This window comes from Heteronotia binoei, chromosome 2, assembly GCF_032191835.1.
Source record: "Heteronotia binoei isolate CCM8104 ecotype False Entrance Well chromosome 2, APGP_CSIRO_Hbin_v1, whole genome shotgun sequence".
Taxonomy (NCBI): Eukaryota; Metazoa; Chordata; class Lepidosauria; order Squamata; family Gekkonidae; genus Heteronotia; species Heteronotia binoei.
In genome coordinates, this window is record NC_083224.1 from 142,948,788 (window position 1) to 142,967,138 (window position 18,351).

Here is an 18,351-nt window from a genome sequence, read left to right on the forward strand (position 1 = left end):
GTGTGACTTACTTCAAGCATGCTCTTAGGACTGGGATGCTAGTTTTATATTAAGGGGCTGGATCAAATCACATGTCTGCTATGAACTCACTGTTAGGCAAGCCTCTTCTTCTGATATATCCCTCTGCTTGTGATGATGATGATAATACTAGCTTATTGTACAGGACTGTTGAAGGACTATAAAAAAGATAATGTGTGTGAAATGGTTTGAACAATGAAAGTACTGTATAAGTGCTAACTATTGTTTCAGTTGCTTAGAAAAGCAGAAGATGAAGATATTGGATTTACATCCCGCCCTCCATTCTGAATCTCAGAGTGGCCTACAATCTCCATTACCTCCCCCCACACCCAAACAGACACCATGTGAGGTAGGTGGGGCTGAGAGTTCTCACAGAAGCTGCCCTTTCAAGGACAATTCTGTGAGTGCTATGGCTGACCCAAGGCCATTCCAGCAGCTGCAAGTGGAGGAGTGGAGAATCAAACCCAGATAAGAGTCTGTGCCTTCACCACTACACCAAACTGGCAATGGATTTAGAATGGAGAAACTGCACTAGACTGCATTGTTAATTTACTGCTGGAATCCTAGGAGTCTGACATTTTGTTTAAAAACCAAACAAAAAAATTTTGGACTATGTTTTTCTTGCTTAACTTATTTCTTTTAAATTATGATCCTGTCGGCAAGTCCTGATTTTTTAAAAAAAAAAAAAACTTGCAAAAAGTTGTATTTCTTTCTTGAAGAACTGCATAAGAATTATTACTTTTTTAAAGCACATATGACTGCAAAAAAAGAAATTTTCAACATGACAGGGAAATATTTTTCTCCACTGTAAATTTAAGTAATAAAAAAGCTGCTTGCCCCTGGGCTAACTCAGATTTTAAAACAATTTACCTCAGATTTCTGGACAAATGGTATAGTACAAGTCTCTCTCGGCTTGACTTCGCGAACGAAGATTTAAGAAGGGTGCAGTAGTCCACGTTTGCTGCAGGCTCGCTGGTGGCTGACAAGACCAATGCGGGACAGGCAGATCCGGCCACGGTGGCTGCAGGGAAAAGTCTGATTTGGGGTTGGTGCTGTAGCAGTGCGATTCTTCCTCAATCTCCTTTTGTCCTCAAGACCAGCTATGCGTGCGTTCTCAAAGGAAGAGACAGCCTGGTGGATGGTGTGCCTCCATGCTTTGCGATCTGAGGCTAGGTCAGACCACTGGTGATGGTTGATGCGACAGGTGCCAAGGGATTTCTTCAAGGAGTCCTTGTACCTCTTCTTTGGTGCCCCTCTATTTCGATGGCCGGTGGAAAGCTCGCCATACAGAGCAATCTTGGGAAGGCGGTGGTTTTCCATTCTAGAAATATGCCCTGCCCAGTGCAGCTGTGTCTTCAACAGCAGTGCCTCGATGCTTGTAACCTCCGCCCTCTTGAGGACTTCAGTGTTGATCACAAAGTCACTCCAGAGGATGTTGAGGATGGTGTGAAGGCAGCGCTGATGAAAGCGCTCAAGGAGTCGCAGGTGATGACGGTATAAAACCCATGATTCGGAGCCGTAGATGAGGGTTGTCATCACAACCGCTTTGTAAACATTGATCTTTGTGCCTTTTTTCAGATGCTTGTTGCTCCACACTCTTTTGTGCAGTCAGCCAAATGCACGGTTTGCCTTTGCCAGCCTCCTTGTCGATCTTGGCATCTGAGGAGATGATGCACCCCAGGTAGCTGAACTGCTGGACTGTCTTCAGAACTGATTCACCCACAGTGATGCAGGGAGGGTGATAATCTTCCTGGGGTGCAGGCTGGTGGAGAACTTCTTCAGACTAACTTCTAGGCCGAATAGCTTGGCAGCCTCTGCAAAGCAGGACGTCATATGCTGCAGAGCTGATACCGAGTCGGAGACAAGTGCAGCATCATCAGCAAACAGTAGCTCTCGGATAAGTTTTTCCATTGTCTTGGAGTGAGCCTTTAGTCGCCTCAGGTTGAACAGGCTGCCATCAGTGCGATAGCGGATGTAGACACCATCGTCATCATCTAGATCTACCACGGCTCTTTGAAGCATCATGCTAAAGAAGATCGTAAAGAGAGTTGGCGCGAGAACGCAGCCTTGCTTTACACCTGTGCCTATTGGGAAGGGCTCTGAGAGGTCGTTGCAGTGTCTGACTTGGCCTCGCTGGTCTTCATGTAGCTGGATGATCATGCTGAGGAACCTTGGGGGACATCCTAAACGTTCCAAGATTTGCCACACGCCTTTCCTGCTAACGGTATCGAAAGCTTTGGTAAGGTCGACAAAAGTCACATATAGACCCTTGTTCTGTTCCCTGCATTTCTCTTGGAGCTGCCTGAGAACAAATACCATGTCGGTGGTGCTCCTGTTAGCTCTGAAGTCGCACTGGCTCTCTGGGAGGAGTTCTTCTGCAATGGTGGGCACCAGTCTGTTCAGGAGTATTCTGGCAAGGATTCTGCCTGCGATGGAGAGCAGGGTTATCCCCCGGTAATTGGAGCAGTCTGACTTTTCCCCTTTGTTCTTGTGTAGAGTGATGATGATTGCATCGCGAAAGTCCTGTGGTAGTTTGCCTTGTTCCCAGCAGGTGACAAGTACTTTGTGAAGTGTGCTATGTAGTACTGTGCCCCCATGCTTCCAGATCTCTGGTGGGATTCCATCAACTCCCGCTGCCTTGCCACTTTTCAGTTGCTTGATGGCTTTAACAGTTTCTTCTAGGGTGGGGATCACATCCAACTCTGTTTTCACTGGTTGAAGTGGGGTGAGGTGGATTGCTGAATCTTGAACTACGCGGTTGGCACTGAAGAGAACCTGAAAATACTCCAACCACCGGTTCAGAATGGATGCCTTGTCTATGAGGAGCACTTGGCCGTCTGCACTACGCAAAGGACTCTGAGCCTGATATGATGGGCCATATACTGCCTTCAGGGCTTCGTAGAACCCTCTTAAATCACCAGTGTCTGCACACAGCTGGGTTCTCTCTGCAAGCTTGGTCCACCACTCATTCTGGATGTCTCGAAGTTTGCGCTGGAGGTTGCTACATGCAGCGTGAAAGACTGCTTTTTCCCCGGGACAGGAGGGCTGAGCAAGATGTGCTTGGTAGGCAGATCTCTTTTTCGCTAGTAATTCTTGGATCTGATTGTTCTCATCAAACCAGTCCTTGTTCTTCCTTGTGGAGAACCCGAGGACTTCTTCAGAGATCAACAGGATGGTAGTTTTTAGGTGTTCCCAGAGTGCTTCTGGAGAAGGGTCTGTGGGGCAACTGGGGTCCTCAATTCTTGACTGGAGTTTTGCCTGGAAGGCAGCTTTAACTTCGGCTGACTGAAGGCTGCCAACCTGAAGCTTCCTCCGAGGGATACCTCCTCTCCTGGGTGTGGGTTTAAAGTGAAGACGGAGATTGCAGCATACAAGATGATGATCTGTATGACATTCCGCACTGGGTATTACTCGGGTGTGTAAGACATCTTGAAGGTCTCTCTGGCGCACCAGAATGTAGTCGATAAGGTGCCAGTGCTTGGACCGTGGGTACATCCAGGTTGTCTTCAGGCTGTTCTTCTGCTGAAAGATAGTGTGGGTGATGGTGAGCTGGTGCTCCATGCAGAATTCTATCAGGAGACGCCCGTTTTCATTGCAGTTGCCAATGCCGTGTTTGCCAAGTACTCCTTTCCAGGCTTCCGAGTCTTTACCTACTCTGGCATTGAAGTCGTCAAGGATGATCACCTTGTCCTCTGTAGGGGTCTTCCGTACGAGGTTGCGTAGATCAGCATAGAACTTGTTCTTTTCTGCAGGATCTGCTTGAAGGGTTGGGGCATACACACTGAAGAGTGTTGCTTGCTGCTTGTTTTGAAGTGGGAGGCGCATGGACATGATGCAATCTGAGTGACCTGTTGGCAGGTTTTCGAGTTTGGAGGCAATGGAGTTCCTGACCATGAAGCCAACGCCAGAAAGGCGGCTCTCAGCCTTTGACTTACCCGACCAGTAGAGGGTACAAGTAATTTCTGGTAATAGTACAAGTAATTTCTGGACAAATGGTATAGTACAACCAATAGTGAAAGAGCATCTTGACAACATCCTAAGGATCATACCAGGGGACAAGTGGAATAACAGAAGCAGAACACCATGCCCACCAGCTGTGTCCTAGTGCTTTCCATGTCTGTGCTATGGTTAGGCAAATTATGTTATGTCTGTACAAATGAAGTATGAGAATTAGGCATGGCTCTCTAGTTTATCTGAGGTTGACAAGGATATTCTATAGGACTGCTTTCTCCGGTTCAAAGATCTCACAATTATACTGTGAACTAAGTTTAATTTCTTGAATACAGTCAACCAACCAACATTTCACAAAACAGCTCTCTCAGGGCTATTCCAATTTTCACACCTTTAGTCATTCAGAGTTAAAAAATTTTAAACCTAAGCATAGTGAGGAAGCCAAGACTTGGCTTCAGGAAACTATCCTTCATGTCTCAGCCCTCAACCATGATGCCATTTTTTCGGCTGCCACAAGAAGAGGATCCCATAGTTAAGCAAGATAGCTACCAGAGGCAAACATGTTCTTCACCTTTCTGGATATGGACTGGTAAAATATGATTTAAAAAAGATTTTTAAACAAGAATAACGGTAATGGGAGGTGATTGTGTCTAAGCAGGCCCAGAGATGATAAGTAATGAGTGATGAACTGTGGTGTCTTCTTCCTGGAGGCAAGCTGAAGAGACTGGTCAGACATTATTGAGGTCCCTGTAGGCAGCCACAGTTGCTGCATAGTTCAGAAGATACAGTAAGCTCATGTTACCAAATTTTATAATACTTAAGCAATAGCCTTTAGCTGCCTAACTGCCACAAAAGTGTGTGTGAATATATGTAACAGAAGGCTACTCAGATAATAAGCAAAATCCATTTGAGACTGAGGAAACAATGCTGTTTAACAAATATCCACTTTCTTATCTAATTTGTAAATGCGTTAATTACGCTTGTTACTCTCTTGATGCCTGCCCTGTCTACCCTGACCTCATACCATCAGGTTTATTGAATTAGCATTTAATGAGGCCTCTTCCAAGTCAAACGTGATTTAAAACATTGTTCAGTGATACAGCCCACAGATTTAGGAAAAAAAGAAGGCCACAGAAGACAGAAAGAGTCAAATGCATACTCTTTCTCCGACCATCCCATTCTGATTAACAGTCTATTACAGAAATGCTTTTCTTGGAGGCTACATTTCAGTGTCCACCTTCTTTGCTACCTTCACCTACCTGTTCTTCTATCATTTCCTAATATGCTTCTCTACTTATTAAGGACAACATGATGACACATTTGGTGGCAATTTCCAATCTCATGTTTCCTCTGGTATGCAAAAAAGAAGTGGGTAGATACAGAAGAAAAGCAGTATACATGAGAGAAAAATGCATGTGCCTAACTCTTCCCATCCCTACCACTTCTACTATAACCCCTTCCCATGCCATATTTGACTGAAATATTCTATGAATAGATTTCCTTTGCATGAGGCATGGAACTGCCTGCTAGCCTCATTATTTTTAAACAACTGAAAGTGTATTATTTCCCCAAACCAAACTAAATTTTATGGGAAACTACTATGTGATTAAGTATTATTAGCCTGGACTAATTATTGTTCAGAACAGTACCAAAACTGGGCTACATCCAAAAATAAAATTAGTGATGACATTTGGATTAAAACTGTATAAGATCACCTACAAATCCCTTTCGGTTACTCAAGGGATGACCCTTCTGATAAAAACTGCCAGGATTCAATTGTCTAAATAATGAAAATGGCTGGCAGTTCTAGTTTAGGCCTCTTTCAAGATAAAATATTCAGAGAAGCTTCCACTGGTAAGTAATGCAACAGTGAAGTCTTTACAAATAAGTTCAAGATAACAAATTCTGTTCCCAGAAGCAGAATTTTGGAAACACTGAGCATCCAATTCAAGGGCACTTGACTGAAGACTTTCCCTGAATCAACAGGAATATCCAGAGGGCACTCTCCACATAATGAATATTGAGCACTCATCTACTAAAAATAGCAAGTTAGTCTTCTACAAAGCTAAAGCAATTCTCAAGGGGAATACAATGGGGGGAAAAAAACCTTCGTTCACATCTGAATAAGCTAATGTTGCTTATATTTCACCAGACATCTATTAAATATTATAAATAAAAATGGGGACATATATGATTAGCTCCTGTTCTGAATAGCCACATCTATGTAAATTCAATACACATCCTAGACTCACAGCTTACTAGATATACCACTTGAGTTGCTAAAGCACATTTAATGCCCTCAGTGTTTCTAAAGATTCCAGAGGTCAGCATCCTGTACATCCTGCAAGCCTCATAGTTCTCTCAAAATGTAGATTTTGCCAGCTTCCTTTAAAACAGTTCAGGACGACAAAATATCATACAATATAATCAAGAATCCACAGTCAGCAGTGTACTACAACTAGTAGCTACATTTGGCCTATACATTTGTGTACTATTGTACTCTCTTTTGTTCATACAATAGAACAGACTTGATTCTCATCTTGACAACAATGTAAATCACTAAATGTAAAACAGGCCATGAACACAAGTTATTGGTAACTGCAAAATTAACGGTTTGCAAGAAAAATAAATGATCTCCTTTGATTTTCTAACTTACCAAGAAAGCAGTTTACTATTGAATACAGTTCAGACTAGCAAATACTAGTGTGGCAGGTAAAGCCTTTCAACCATTGTACTTGCTGTCAAGAATGGTTTATTTTACCCCTTGTATGTGGAATTAAATTTCATGTGATTTTTTTTATTGCATTAGGAACTCCATGTACAGACTAGAAACATATCCATATGTACACTGCAATACAAGTTTAGATGGAAATTATCTGATGGGCCTGTATTTGCAGTTTGTGAATCAGAGAGTGATTTTTTTCACCTCTGCTTAAATATGGATGAGAATGAGCATCCCTGATCATTATCTTGAGTTGTCTTGTGGCACTGCACATAACCATTTCATGATAGGGGCCAGCAAGTGCACTAATTAGACACTGTAATGTAATCTCAAACAAAAAGGAATGACCACCTTGCATTACGCACATTTTGAACAAAAACAATACATTATGAAAACAACTACTCAAATCTACATCTTGCGTGATGCAGACATGGTACAGTATTTGTTAGTAAAACCATCACACTGCTCTCCAGAAGCTCATAACACTATCTGTTATATTGGAACTGATTACCTGGTTAAAATTAAATTAAAAGACAGTTATATGATATATATAGGATGTTTCATATATGATGTAACATTTTCAATCTCTCAAGTTTTTTCTCATTGTTTAATTCAATCTTTCAAGCTTTCTCTCATTGTTTAGTTTCAAAGCAGAGACATCAAGAATTGGGGGGATTACCAGTACTAGAAATGCCAATAAGACTAGCTTAAAGAACAGAACAATGTCAAAATTCTTTGTAAACCTGATTTATTAACTTTTTAGCAAAGAATTCTGGGTCAGATAACCTTAAGTCTGTGGTCAGCTTTAAATTAATTAAGGTAAGTGTTTTGTAATTATGAAACTTACCTTTTTAGCTTCAGGCTGAGCTTCTTCTTGGCAACACTTTCTACAAAATGGATCTAGCTCACTTAAACCAAACTGGCTAAGCAGGTCACAAGAACTACATAGCAAGTTACTGGAAAAGCCCAACTCTCTGCATGCCTCTGATGATAACTCTGCTCCATACACGGATACCTAAAATAAAATGATATGTTATTAGTTATTTTAAAACAAGAATCCGTTATACATTACTTAAGTGCAACAAATGTTATTTATGAAAAGTCAGCTCTTTAAGAGGCTGCATTTCCCACATAAAACAAAAACAACACAACTTGATAAGGAATATATATGTTTGTATATCTTTAATCCATTTGTACATGAAAGATTGCTTTCTACCACATCAATCTGCCCAGCCAGATATCTTCTTCAGAGGCTTTCATCAGCATACCTTCTGCTGTCTGAATTGGTGAAGGCAACCCAAGAGGAGAGGGTCTTTTCAGCAGTGTTGCTTTATCCTCCCCAGACAGAACTATGAGGCACCAGTTTAACTTTTTTACTCACTAAGGCTTGCTATGGTTGAATTTTACTTCTTCTGACTTACAGCACAATCCTAAGCAGAGCTACATCCTTCAATGCCCATTAACCTTGATGAATTTAGAAGGATTCAACATTGATACTGATTGCTAGCTTACTGCTCATTTTTACTGTTCTATGAGTTTGATCTGTTTCATACCTTTATTGTTTTTACTTATTCTTAAAAAAAGAGAAATGAATGAGACCTCATAGAAGTTATAAGTTTCAGAAGTGTACCACTAAGGTCTTGGAATAGAGCTCTTGCTAGCTGAAGCATGGGATAAGGATGCCAGGTTTTCACATATATTCTTTTAAAATATTGTTTTTCAGAACAGAAATCTGTCCTACTTTTGTGAAATACAGAAGACTGCAGATTTATACCCCGCCCTTCTCTCTAAACGAGAAACTCAGAGTGGCTTACAATCTCCTGTATCTTCTCCCCCCACAACAGACACCCTGTGAGGTGGGTGGGGTTGAGAGGGCTCTCACACCAGCTGCCATTTCAAGGACAACTCCTGCAATAGCTGTGGCTAACCCAAGGCCATTCCAGCAGCTGTAAGTGGAGGAGTGGGGAATCAAATCCAGTTCTCCCAGATAGGAGTCCGTACACCTAACTACTACACCAAACTAGCTCATATAATATTTATTATTTTTAATCTTGCTTTGATAATTTTATTGGGAGATATGTATGCACTGAAACGAAGCATAAACATAGCATAACTGCAATTTCATTAGCTAAAGAAGCAAAAGCATATTAAAAAACTTACATATCATACTATAAGCCTCAATAGGATTTTCATATTTTAATAGCTAGAGAAGAAAAACAATGCAACATCCTGAAATATCACAGGAATAGAAAAATGCTATCTTTTGCTTACAGTCGTGTACATTATTCTTGATGTGACTGTTGTAAGCCGCATGCGGAGAAGGCGGGATAAAAGTCTAATGTAAATAAATAAATAAATCTGCCCTGAGCCCAGTTGGGAAGGGCAGGATAGAAATATGAAATAAGAAATAAATAATAAAATAATTATTCAGGAGATGGACAGTTTCACAATGCTGCCACTGTGTTCTGGCTTGTAACATAATTTTAAAATTTTTACATGGTATAATAAGTCTTTTAGCACTGACTAGATTTTTTTTTCCTGCCAAGTCACAGCTGACTTATGGCAACTTCATGGGGTTTTGGCAACCTCATGGAGTTTTCACGGTAAAAGATATTCAGAGGTGGTTTACCATTGCCTGCCTCCAAGTCACAATCCTTGGTATTTCATCTCTTCCAAATACTAAACAGTGGCAACCTTCTTTAGCGTCCAAGATTTGAGGAGATCAGGATAGCCTGGGGTTATTCAGGCCAGGGCTGATTAGATATCTATCACATAGTAAATTCTTGTCAGAGATAAGGAGCAAAAAGTGGCCAATTAAAACCAGAAATTTCTTTTAATCAACAGCACATACATAGTAGAACTAACGTTACACTCTCTGGACAGGTCAACAAATTATCACTTTAACACTATAAAATATAAGAGAATGTCTCCAAATTGCAAATTATATCACAATATCTTCCCCTTAATACATAATATAAACTTATCATATATAATTAAATTGCATAATAAAAATGTATTATCTGTAAAAAATAGACGATACTATATTCATCATATATCTGAACACCATACTAAGTCGCTCTTGATGTCTGGTTATTCCAATTAAACATCTATTACTTCATCATGAATATGACAGACCTTCCTGCTGATAATCACATGTATCTCTATTGCATTTATCTTATTAGTTGACTGCCCTTAATCTAGCCTACTCCTGTGCATATTTACTTCAGAATAAATACTATAGTGTTCACTGGGGTTTACCAGTAAGTACACACTGGATTGCACAGAGAACGCGAACAGACAGGACTGAGGCTAGAAACAGCGGCTCGGCCTCTCCACACAACCCCAACTTCTCACAGAACTTCACAGCTCCCATTCCCTCCCCCAACTTAACGTGGTCCTTACCGCTTGTAATATCGCCAGCAGCCACACCCAACAGCGCCCCACATCCATTACTCCTTTCTTCCCCGCCATGTTGGCACTTAAGCCTCTGCCGGTAATCGATTGACAGCCACCCCTATGCTGATCGGGTGACTAAAAAATCGCCTGATTCGAAAGAAATAAAACAATTTTTCCCATGCCTTCCTGTCACCCTGAAACCGAACCGGAACAGAATTTTAATTAACAACAGTCTTCGTTTTATCACTAGGAGAAGTTCCATCCGCTCCTTAATACCCATCAACACTTCCTAGAATTCAGGCAGCATTCAGAACGCCATAGTGAGGGCCTATTCTTGCACCATCTACAGGAAAGTTGACAGGCTTGGAAAGACAGACAAGGGGCTTGTCCAATGAAACTGCGAGAAATAGCTGCTCTTAGTAACACGAGCACCCAATGCCCTCCGGAAAGGTGGACAAACCTTTGGATAAACTTGTCCAATCTGAACACAAGGTGTCGGGGAGGAGGATCTGTATGACTCCTTCAGTTTACGTGCGGAAGCGTGTGTGGGTGGGCTGACGGAACGTCTAGCCAATGGAAACTAGAAATGAAGAGACGCGAAGCCAATGGGAGGAGGCTGTCTGGACGGAGCCTGCGTCCCGGCTGGTCAATGGTAGAGATAGTGGGCGTAAGTGCGCCCGGGCGTTTGGTTGCTGAGCAGCACACGCAGACTGGCGGCTAGGCGGGGGGAGCGCGTGCGCCTGTGACTGTTCAGGGGGGCTTGGTGGCTGAAGAGAGGCGGTTGAAGTGCCGCTGCCAGGTCTCCCAAGGAATGTGAGAGCCGCTGATAGTCCGCGCGCTGCTGCACCCGCTTTGCCCGCCCGCCGGCTGAGTTCTCCCAGCTGAGACCCCCGCTGGCCTCTCCGGCTGGGCCCCGCGTGATGTCGTGATCCCCAGGCGGACGTGCGACCAGACGGGCGGCGCTCAGGCAGCGGCAGCTGCTGCCGATGGGGCTGCTTCGGATTATGCTGCCGCCTAAGTTGCAGCTCTTGGCGGTGGTGGCGTTCGGGGTGTCTGTCCTTTTCCTGGAGAACCAGATCCAGAAGCTGGAGGAGTCCCGCGGGAAGCTGGGTGAGTAGCAGAGGCGAGTGTGTTTGTGGTGAACCCGGTGGAGAAACCAGGTACTAAGTAGAGGCGTTAGGAGTGAGCTCGCGAGGGAGCGGGTCACCTCGACCCTTTTTGCATTGGGGTGTAGGTGTGCTGCGTAGCCCCCCTTGGTATTACTGCAGAACCGAAGAGCGAGGAGACACAGATAGGGCCATCGCGGGGAAGAGAGGGTGGGAGGGCATAAAGCCGAACCAGCGTCTAGCTAGGACTGACAGGCAAAACAGCAGAAAACCAGCCCCTGCCTCCCCATCTTTGCAAATTATATAAATCAATTTGGTGTGGTCGGCTACTGTACGGAGATTGTCAGTCAGGTGCACCAGGATACTTGCGGTGGCTCTAGATTTTCGTTTATTGGGTTATGAAGCGGTTTTGGAACGCTTGTGTCTCTGTGTTTGGGTGGGTTCTGTTGGGACTAATGTGTTTCCAGCAAAATATGTCTCAGCTCTGTAAGGACAAAATTAATTTCAGTGTTAACGTTGTAAGCAGTTGACCCGTGCTTTGCATTTGGACAGGGGAACGCTCAGGTCTGAAGCCTGTCCAAAGCTTTTCATTTTCTGTGAAACGTCTTAAGACTGACAGCTACAATGATCAAAGAGCCTTCCTTTACTGAAAGAAGTTTACAATTAGTTGTCTGTATTTGTGTGTACATACATAATTTATATTAAGGTATGATTCTTTTTTGTTATCATTGCATGTGTAATCACTTACTATGTATAAAACATCTGAAAGTAACAGGGTTCCAGAAGCATTTGATTTGTTCTTTGTTCAGTATTTTACAGAGTGGTTGTTAAGAGTTAACTATTCTTTGACACATTCCGTTTAATTAGTGTTCATTGTTCATTTTGTTAAAACTGAGTACTTTGTCCATTATGTGATGTTATTTATATAGCCTCCTCAGTGTATGTTGTGTGGCAAAGGATAATGAAGGAGTTTTTGGAGCCTTGAGTCTGCATAAATATTTCTGCATTTCTGTTAGTTTTTATTTATTTGATTTGATTTGTATCCTGCCCTCCCCAGAAGCAGCTATCAGGGCTCACACAAACTGTCTATTTAAAAGTAATGCTCTTATAGAAACTGCTCTGATTCCTTTGCTTGTTTGTGTGAATAGGAGTTGAACCTGCTTTTCCTTTTCTGCACTGTACTCATGAAGAGCTAGGGGGAAATCTGTTATTATCTCCATGTGACTCTATTGATTGTGATTTCTCTCTGGAGGAAAACCGAATAGCTTTATGTTCTTTTTGTTCTTTAAAATGTGTGAAAAACACAAAAGGTGTTATCCCATGAACTACCTCAAGCTTAACTTGCTGCCCTAGATGTAGTTGTGTCTGTCTTTGTGCAAAGTGAGATCTTCTGTTTGTGATAAATTTTGTTTCTCATTTTCCTTTATAAACTTTTTGTTGTATTTGTCTATTGAAAGACTGGGAAGAACATTTTTATCACATCTTGCTGCTTCTAATGGTTGCCAAATTTACAAGGGGGGGTATTCATATACAAGTGTGAGTGTTACCATAATACAACAAGAGAGTCAAAGGAGTTTGGAAAAATTTCCTCACTTTTCATATCTGAATGTTGAGAATCAAAATAATTTCATTCATCTTTGCTTTAGAAAATGCTGTATTGAGTTTAAATTATGATTTGTTATCATAGAAGACAGATTTCAGTTATATTCTTAGAAGTGTGAAGGAATGATGGAAGGGGGAAATCCTGAGGGAGGGCTGTTTTTCATGTCTTCATGTTTTCCTGAACAAATGAAGAAGATAAGAGATCGGATTTATACCTTGCCCTTCACTTCCCAAAGGAGTTTCAGAGTGGTTTACAGTCTCCTTTCACTTCCTGTCCCCACAGCAGACACCCAGTGAGGTAGGTGGGGCTGAGAGAGCTCTGAGAGAAGTGGAGAACGGCTCTGAGAGAGTTATGACTGACCCAAGGTCACTCCAGCAGTTGCATGTTGAAGAATGGGGAATCAAACCCAGTTCTTCCAGATAAAAGTCTGTGCACTTTACCACTACACCAAATTGACTGCCCTGACAATTAAAACACGTTTATAACTATACTGTACACCAGTTTTTGATAATGCAACTCATGTCTTTCTTGCACAATAGAATTCATATGGTTAGAGATGTGAAAGGGTTGTGTTCACAAAATTAATACGTTCCTGTTTGGCCTCTTTAAATGCGAACAAGAACTCTGAACACGATCACTCACATGTATGTAACTTTCCAGAAGCAACTTTCTGGGTAGAATGGATTTTCATAGGATGGTATAGGTGAATGCTAGTGTACAGTAATATTCATTTTAAAATGTATGTATTGCAGAGCATGGTTAGAGAGAAGTGGGTAAAAAAGGAATCATGCCAGTTGGGCGCTGTCAAAAAATTCATGGTGATAGCTCTTGGATCCTGGCACTTGGATGAAAGGCCTGTGTGATATAGTTTCAACCCACAGTGTAGATGTGATATGTGAACTGAGTTAATGGGCGGGGGAATATTTTGACTCTTATCAGATATCCTACTCTTTCAGGCATTTAAAAAGCAATCTTAACTTCTGCAGGGCCATAAATGCAAGTTAATAGAATTAAGCTTTAATATGCCTCATGTGCATTAAAAGTTGATTTCTTTTAAAACATGTTTTTTTTTAAATAGATTAACTTGTAGTACAAAAATGAAATTGTTTTTAGATTTAAAAGCTAGTTTAAATACAGAAAAATCAGTGGTTGCCTACCCTATCTCAGGGCAATTTAATCTGACTGTAGTTAGCTGAAGAAATAGTGGTAACAACCATGGTTTCATGCTGTCATTGAAATTTTGCTTTTTACAAGTATTTTAGAAATATTGTGAACTATGGCATTTAATAGAAATTAACAGAATTGTCTTCATATACTGTTCGGTTGTGTTAAGACCTATTTAGGTGTAATGGTTAGGATCGGGAGACTCAGGTTGGTCACCCGGTTGCAGTTTAACTTGCGTCACAGGATAGGAGGAGAAGAGAAAGAATCCAATTTGGGACTCGATTGGACAGAATATGAATGAAGTAAATTAATGCCAATATGTATTTCAGCAAACCAGACATTTTTAGGTTTTTTGAAACCAGACTTTATTCAAACAGTTTTGTAGCTGAAGATTATATACGAGGTTACATGTAAATTTAGCATGATGATATGGATTGAGCCATTTTTTGTTTTAAATTTTAAATGGAAAAAGAATGGCTGTTTGACTTCTGCTATGACACACGACCACAGGACTTCAGTTTTGACAGTAGAAAACAGAATCTTGATGAGGAACTGCTGATAGAACATTCTCTGGATATTTTCTGACAGTACAGCATTCTGTGGTTTGACTTGCTGGTAAGAATTACTTTTATGCATAGAACAAGATATTCATTTGAATAATGTGATTTGAATAATATGGACTAAGTGACAAAGTCAGAATCAAAATCCACCCTCCCTTGCAAATTGAGATGGCAATATTTCTTGAGTATAGATAGTTCAGTCCATCTTGAGTCAGTGATTTGATGTGTATAGAAGTAGTTGCTTGATATTTTCATAATGTTCCCTCCTCTGCATTCCCAGTTTCATTTGTGTTCTTTAGACACTTCTATTAAAAGGGCATTTGTTAAAAGCTGGAAAATTCAGAGACTGGTTTTAGTTACCGACTGTATCTTGATCTTGGGTGACAAAAGAGTGAGAAGGGTCATGAGAGGAAGATGATAAACTTCCAGAGAAGCTGAACCAATTCTTCGTGTCTGCGTTCACTGTACAAGATGTGGGATAGCTACCCCTTCCCCTGAACTATTTTTGGAGAGGGTGCCTGAAGCACTAAGTCAGATAGAGGTGGCAAGAGCTGAAAACCTAGAGCAGGGGTGTCAAACTCATTTGTTATGAGGGCCAGATCTGACATAAATGAAACCTTTTGGGGCTGGGCCATGATTGTCATCAAATGTAATGCCAGGTAGCAAAGATATAAACTTTATAAAGGACACAGACAAGCACAATTAAAGATGTTTAAAACTTGCTTAAAACAAATAGAATAAAACATGCTTAAAACATTAGCACTGTTGCAGTATTTTGTTTATTTAACAGTCTCTGATGACAGATACCTCTTGCCCTGAATTATTGCATCAAAATCTGGAGACAATATCTGTGCTGTAGCAATTTTGAGTATGCTGTTCAGATGTGTATCTGTAAGTTGCAAACTTACTTTTGATTTATTGACATTCATTACAGAAATCTCATGGCCAGTGCTTTGAGACTACTACCTAGGGGAAAACATGAAATGGCTGGGCATTGCGAGCCAGTTTTTCATGTCTCCATGTTTTCCTGAACAAATGAAGAAGAGAAGAGATTGGATTTATACCTTGCCTTTCACTTCCCAAAGGAGTCTCAGAGCGGTTTACAGCCTCCTTTTTCTTCTGTCCCCACAGCAGACACCCAGTGAGGTAGGTAAGGCTGAGAGAGCTCTGAGAGAAGTGGAGAACGGCTCTGAGAGAGTTATGACTGACCCAAGATCACTCCAGCAGTTGCATGTTGAAGAATGGGGAATCAAACCAAGTTCTCCCAGATAGGAGTCTGCACACCTAACTACTACACCAAACTAGCTCATATAATGTTTATTATTTTTAATCTTGCTTTGATAATTTTATTGGGAGATATGTATGCATTGAAAAGAAGCATACACATAGCGTAACTGCAATTTCATTAGCTAAAGCAGCAAAATCATATTAAAAACTTACATATCATACTTTTTAAAATGATTTAAAACTTGCTTAAAACAAATGGTTTAAAAGGTTAAATAATAATCTTTTAAATTCTTTTTTTACTGTTATAACCCTCAAGTAATCAAATTTTAACATGCAGACTCTTTGTGGGACTTTTAATAAGGTACTTTTAAGGTTCTAGATGACTAAAATGTTCTGGTCAATGATTGTAATAATGAACTGAACTATTCAATAAGACATTTAAGAATAAAATTGGTCTAAAAATAACAGAAATATCTCCAATATTTAACATTTAAAGGCCATACGTAAACACTTAAGATCTACACTGGTTAGATATCTCTAAAATTTAGAACTATGCATAGAATTTCACTGCGAATTCTACAGGCTACTGAGAAAAATTTAGCGACCTGTGGGTTTGCACCCATCAAAAGCTTCCTTAAAATATTGACGTCAGAACAGCCTAGGTTATTATTAAGCAGAGGGGAAATTACATTAGACCAAACTTCCTGATAGAAATGACAACAAAGCAGTATATGTTCTACAGATGCTACTTCTTCAGTGCCGCATGGACAGGTTCTTTCCTTCATGGGAGTTTTTAAAAATTTCCCTTCTAAAACTGTAGATGGGAGGACTTGCCAACTAACTCATCAAGGTGAAAGCCCTCCATTGACTGGGTACCTCCAGAATGCAGAGGTAGGGTGCTGGGGCAGTAACATATTTTAGCTTCTCTGGAATTAGGAAATTTGGGGTATTATTGATATCTCTTTGGTGCTCTGTATCAAGCAATCTGTGAATTAGTAACTGATTAAATGATAGCAAGGGGGATGGAATAAATGGAGAATTCTAATATGGGAGGGAAGTAAGGAATAAGGTGGCCTTGGATTTGTACTGGGACGACAGCTGTTTAATCTATTTAATATAATCTGTAACTGGGGTTAAAAGTGAACTGGCCATGTTTGCGTTTATTTAGGGTTGTGAAGGACAAAACGGGACTGTGAAGGGTTCCAAAAGGATCTCTCAAATGGGGCAAATGTACAACAAAGTCACAAATAAGACTCAGTTTAAATAAGTATAAAGTATACTTTATACCAGGGATGGCCAAATGTAAGAGCCACGTACGGTAACTGTCAGATAATTGAGACCCGCAAGTCATGAATGCAGCTGGACTCACTCTGATCTACCATCTCCCAAGATACCAGCCAGGCCCCCATCTGACTCATTACACAGTTATATATTATTACACATACAAAGAGAAAGCGTTATCAGGCAAGAATAAAAGCAGCCTTGAGCAGCTGGCACAACATCTTATTTATGGTATGTGGCGGAACCGGCCCGATTCTGCCTTCAGACCCGGTCCCGTCAGCTCCCTATGGAGTCGCCAACTCCTGAAGGGAGCTATTTCTCCTCCTGCCCCTTGGGCTTGCTGCCACCACCTGCTCAGTCTAGGGGTTCAGATTGAGAGGAACAGGACTCCCAATCCCCCTCTCCAGCTGTGAGGCCAGGCCTCAAGGTCCTCTGCCACCCTGCACTTGGGTTTCACAGAGACCTCAGCACTTCTTTGGGGCACCCCTGGAGGATTGGCACCTTATCCAACTGCATGCCTTCCCCCTTCCCCGGGGCCCCCTTCTCAACACAGCGTGGTCTAAAGCGGTTTGGGGATCTATGTGGTACAGAGATTGACTGCCAGCATTTAAACAGTAAAAATATATTTATTTAAAAAGAGAAAAAGATAGGAAACGAAAAACAAAACAAAAACAGTTGCGTTTAAAAGGTTAGCACAGCACAGCACACGCACAGCAAACAGCCTGACAAACAAAATGTGTTATAAACGCGTCCTGCTGGCCCTGATCTAAACTTGCCCTGTCTTGTGAATTACTTACTTAGTCTGCCTGCCTGGGGGCCTCCCAGGCAGGAGCCTGCATTGCTCACCACATGCTCGCTCGAGCGCTGGCTTCCAACTCCCTTTCTCTTCCTGCTAACACACATGCCAAGAACAAAAGCACTTCCTGCCTCTCTAGGAGATTTTCCCCCTAGCGTTGTTGGTTTGGCTCTGGAAGGGAGGGGGGGGGAGTGAGGGGAAGGCTACAAAGCCTGCTGAGGGATTTACTGACCCCTGCCAAATGAAGCACCACCACTGACTAAAATGGCGTTTCTCCACATGGTATAATATGAATTACTAGATAACTAGAACTATTTGTTTCTTGAATTTTTTCTTGAAAGTGGAGTATTTTGGCAAGCACACTCTAACTCCCTCCGTTGGAAACAAATGAGAAAGAGAGAGAGAAGGAAAGAAGGGGATGAAGAGAAAGCAGCTAGATGGGGAGAATGTGATTTTAAAACCTGTTGTATAATTTATTGTATGGATTGATGTTGTTAGCCACCCTTATTATTATTATTATTAGAGAG

At 41.4% G+C, this 18,351-nt stretch overlaps 2 protein-coding genes across 3 annotated transcripts in view; one reads left to right on the top strand and one right to left on the bottom strand.

Annotated features, from left to right (window-relative positions):
• SELENOF (selenoprotein F) overlaps positions 1-10,583 on the bottom strand; it is a 44,002-nt gene extending 33,419 nt beyond the window's left edge. Inside the window, exons 1-2 of the mRNA XM_060232155.1 lie at positions 10,094-10,583; positions 7,539-7,706 (exon numbers count right to left, since the gene is read on the bottom strand). Of these exons, the coding sequence (XP_060088138.1) occupies positions 7,539-7,706; positions 10,094-10,162 (237 nt within the window). The 5' untranslated portion in view covers positions 10,163-10,583. The remainder of the gene's footprint in view (positions 1-7,538; positions 7,707-10,093) is intronic.
• Positions 10,584-10,698: 115 nt separating this feature from the next.
• HS2ST1 (heparan sulfate 2-O-sulfotransferase 1) overlaps positions 10,699-18,351 on the top strand; it is a 146,988-nt gene continuing 139,335 nt past the window's right edge. For both annotated transcript variants that reach the window (XM_060232153.1, XM_060232154.1), the window contains exon 1: positions 10,699-11,197. In XM_060232153.1, the coding sequence (XP_060088136.1) occupies positions 11,074-11,197 (124 nt within the window). In that variant the 5' untranslated portion in view covers positions 10,699-11,073. The remainder of the gene's footprint in view (positions 11,198-18,351) is intronic.